The sequence below is a fragment of the Octodon degus genome, unplaced genomic scaffold, assembly GCF_000260255.1.
Source record: "Octodon degus isolate 3935 unplaced genomic scaffold, OctDeg1.0 scaffold00205, whole genome shotgun sequence".
Classification (NCBI taxonomy): Eukaryota; Metazoa; Chordata; class Mammalia; order Rodentia; family Octodontidae; genus Octodon; species Octodon degus.
In genome coordinates, this window is record NW_004524781.1 from 631048 (window position 1) to 634514 (window position 3467).

The 3467-nt window shown below is 47.8% G+C and overlaps 1 protein-coding gene across 1 annotated transcript; it reads left to right on the forward strand.

Annotated features, from left to right (window-relative positions):
* The first annotated feature begins 2495 nt into the window (after positions 1 to 2495).
* Positions 2496 to 2678, forward strand: LOC105744006 (6.8 kDa mitochondrial proteolipid-like). Its single transcript, XM_012517678.1, has one exon. The coding sequence runs from the start codon at positions 2496 to 2498 to the stop codon at positions 2676 to 2678; it is 183 nt and encodes a 60-aa protein (XP_012373132.1).
* Positions 2679 to 3467: the final 789 nt, after the last annotated feature.

The following is a 3467-nucleotide window of genomic DNA, read 5'->3' on the forward strand; positions in this document are numbered from 1 at the left end:
ACTGTATTTTATTTATGTAGTAAATTTTTATAATTTATTTATGTATTATATTTTTTTGGCAGAACCGGGAATTGAACTCGCACTTAATCTACTGACCCATCTCCGTGGCCCCCATGGGTACCCTTCCTTTTAAATCCAAGTATATATAATTGTTTTGTCTTCCTCTTCCCTGCCACCCCAGCACGACTACTTTTCCCTGTTCCAGCTACCTTTTTTTTTGGCTGCTGGCACAAACCACTCACTCTGAGCACATTTCCCCCATTAATGTCAATAAATATAACTGCTTTGGTGTAAAAAAAAAAAAAAATCAGAAGAGAGTGAAAAATGAAGGAGAGGAAGGAAACAAGAAAGAAAAGGAGAAACATTATTAATATAAACCCAACTATGTTAATTACATGTGTGTGGTCTTTATGTACCAGTTAAAACAGAAACTGTAGTGAATGGAGAAAGTGAGCCCCAAGCCTTCATCTGCAAGAAGCCTGCTTCAAGTACAGACTCCGACCAGGGAGGAATGCGGGGATGCCAGTCATGGTCAAGGAGGTGAGCCCGGAGGGGTTGGGAGGAAGGCGCAGCCCCCGTGGGTGGGACGACTCCCGGGAAAGGGCTGTCCGAGCTCATGAAGCAAGGCTGATGCTGCCATCTGATATTCAGGGCCAGAATAGCTTAGCCACAAGGTGACTAAGAATGTGAGCAAACCGAGGCACAGACGCCGTGGCGGACGCCTCACCAAACCCACCAAGTTCCTGCGGGACACGATCCCGGAGGTGCGCGGCTTCGCCCCCACGAGCGGCGCGCCACGGAGCTGCTCAAGGTCTCCAAGGACAAGCGCGCCCTCAAGTTCATCAAGGACGGGGACGCACATCTGCACCAAGAGGAAGCGTGAGGAGCCGAGCAACGTGCTGGCCCCCGTGAGGAAGGCGGCTGCCAAGGCCTGAGCCCCTCTGGATTAAAGCTTTGAATAAATAAAATAAAATAAAATGCAGCAATAAACAATATTTTAAAAAACGCATTTGATAACACACTACCAAATCCAAAGGCCTTTGCTGGCTGTCATCTGTCACAGACCCTGCCCCACGGGTCACTTTCTGCTCCGTCCAGCCCATCAACTGCCCCAGCCAGGCAGGTGGCAGGAGGAGAGGGCCAGGCACTGTCTGGCACATCTGCCAGCGCTTCCCACCAGGGTGGCTCTGTGCTGGGTCCCCTAACTCATTAAATTCCTTAAGTGGTCGGTACCCCAGCAACACGGCCTTCCTCCCCGCCCGGAAGCCGGCGGTGTGGCCCTCTCAGTGCCGCGCGCTCGTGTCTCGGAGGTCTATCCAGCCCTGGACGCTGGCGTGCCCTCTCTCTTCTTTCCCAGGACGAACGTCCTGTCCCTGCATCCCACGGGGTTGTTAGTCTATGGCTGCGGACCACGGGAAGGTGGCAGTGGTGGTGGCAGGCTTGAGGCTGCAGGATGGAATCTAGAGCATAGGGGACTGGAGACAGTGCCATTCAAAGCAGGATAGGGTGGTGGAGGGGAGCTGGGGGAGGGAGCTGGGGGGGACTCCAGCTCCGAAGCAAAGGTCATGCAGCCAGGAACAGGAGGAAAGTGGGGAGCCTCTCATGGGAAAGACCCGCATCACTTATTTTCATTTTGGTTTTTTTTTTTTTTAATTCCATGTTTTATTTTTTTTAAAGAATTATTTATTCATTCATTCATTCATTCATTCATTCATTCATTTATTTTGTGTGTGTGGCCAGCTCAGCCCACCAGGGGGCGGGGCTGGCTGGCATGTGGTGCTGGGGGATTGAACCGTGGTCCCTGTGCTTTGCTTAGTTTAGCTTGTTCTAAGTAGGTGCTTTAGACCACTGAGCCATCTCACCAGCCCCCATGTTTTATTTTAAGCCATTGTCGTATTTATCATTGCTCATTCTTTAGCTGTATGTACACTTTCTTTTCTGAAATTATCTGTACAGAACAAATCCAACACTCATTGAGAAAAATATTCTGAAAAATTGTATTGACCTGCTTTATTCATTTTCCTCATACTATGACAACTTTGAAGTCTTTAACTTGACTATTTCATTACTTATAGGCTTAAAAAATATTTTGTGACTATCATGCCCAATACCTCAAAAGATTACCCCATTTATATTTATTTCTCCCAATAATAAAAATTTACTTTTTAATGTTTTATTTATTAATTTGGTACAGGTCTCTCACACAGCATGGACTCATAGTGATCCTTCTGTCTCATCCTCCTCTGCACTGGGGTTACGGGTATGTGCCACCATGCCTGGTTTGGGTGGCCTGCACAGCGTGCCCAGAACAGGGCTGGCACAGCATAGCAGTACCAGGGATTGAACCCGCGTCCTCGAATTTGCCAGGCAGGTGCTTAGTGAGCTGAGCTATTTCCCCAGCCCCAATGCTACCAATTTAAATTGCATGTAAGAGGTGACCTTCCTGGGTGAGCGGTGTCCGCCAAGGACTGGGCTGGGCGGTTGATCCTGCGGAGATGCTTCAAAGCTTAATTAAAAGCGTCTGCGTCCCTATGAAACCGTACTATATCCAAGTCTACCAGGAGATCTGGATAGGAATGGGGTTGATGAGCTTCATTGTTTATAAAATCAGAAGTGCAGATAAAAGAAGCAAAGCCTTAAAAGGTTCAAGTCCTGCACCTGCTCACGGTCACCATTAACCAACTCTCAAGTACCCACGAGATGAAGCCTCAGTCTGCCTGTAAACTTAAGCAAGCTGTGTTAGATGGGAGCACAGCATGTCTCTGTATACCTCCATCAGCAGCGTCCACTCTGCGGCATGGAGAAATGACCTGTGAGGTGCACCACCCAAAATAAATAAATAAATTGCATGTAAGAGTAATAAAGCTGAGCAGGCTGTATGGTGGTACTTTGAACAGAATAAATGTCATGTCCTGTTCTGGCAGCTAAACTCACAACTGGATGTTTTCGTGGGCATTTCCCCAGTGGACTACAGCCATTGGTTGATTATAAATAACTTCATAGTAGACTGGGCGTGGTGGCACGCCTGTAATCCCAGCTCTTGGGAGGCTGTAAACAGGCGGATCACTATGAGTCCAATCTTTTTTTTTTTTTTTTAGTTTGATGATCTGTGGGAAGCCATTAAGTGGTATCCATTTTATAATAGTGTCAGCCGTTTTCTTAAGTTTCTATTCCCCTGCTGAGTTAAGTTTCTGCTACTTCCCACCTTGCCCATTCCCCGTGAATCATGTGCTATGCCCCAGGGGTGGCACCTTCCTCCATTGCCTAGATACCTGCTGACCCCCCAATGAGACTTCCTCATTCCTACACTCCCTATATATACCCAGCACCTCCCCTGAATAAACGAGACTTGATCAGAATCCTGTCTTGTCCCCATTCTTTGTGTCTCCTGTCCCTTCTCATCCCCACTCCCCCTCTAGGGTCCTCATTGACTAACCCGCGGGTCAGGACAATGATCCATTTAACTT

Bases quoted from the DNA above. Each gene is read 5' to 3' on its own strand.
- LOC105744006 (XM_012517678.1), top strand. From the start codon at position 2,496: ATGCTTCAAAGCTTAATTAAAAGCGTCTGCGTCCCTATGAAACCGTAC.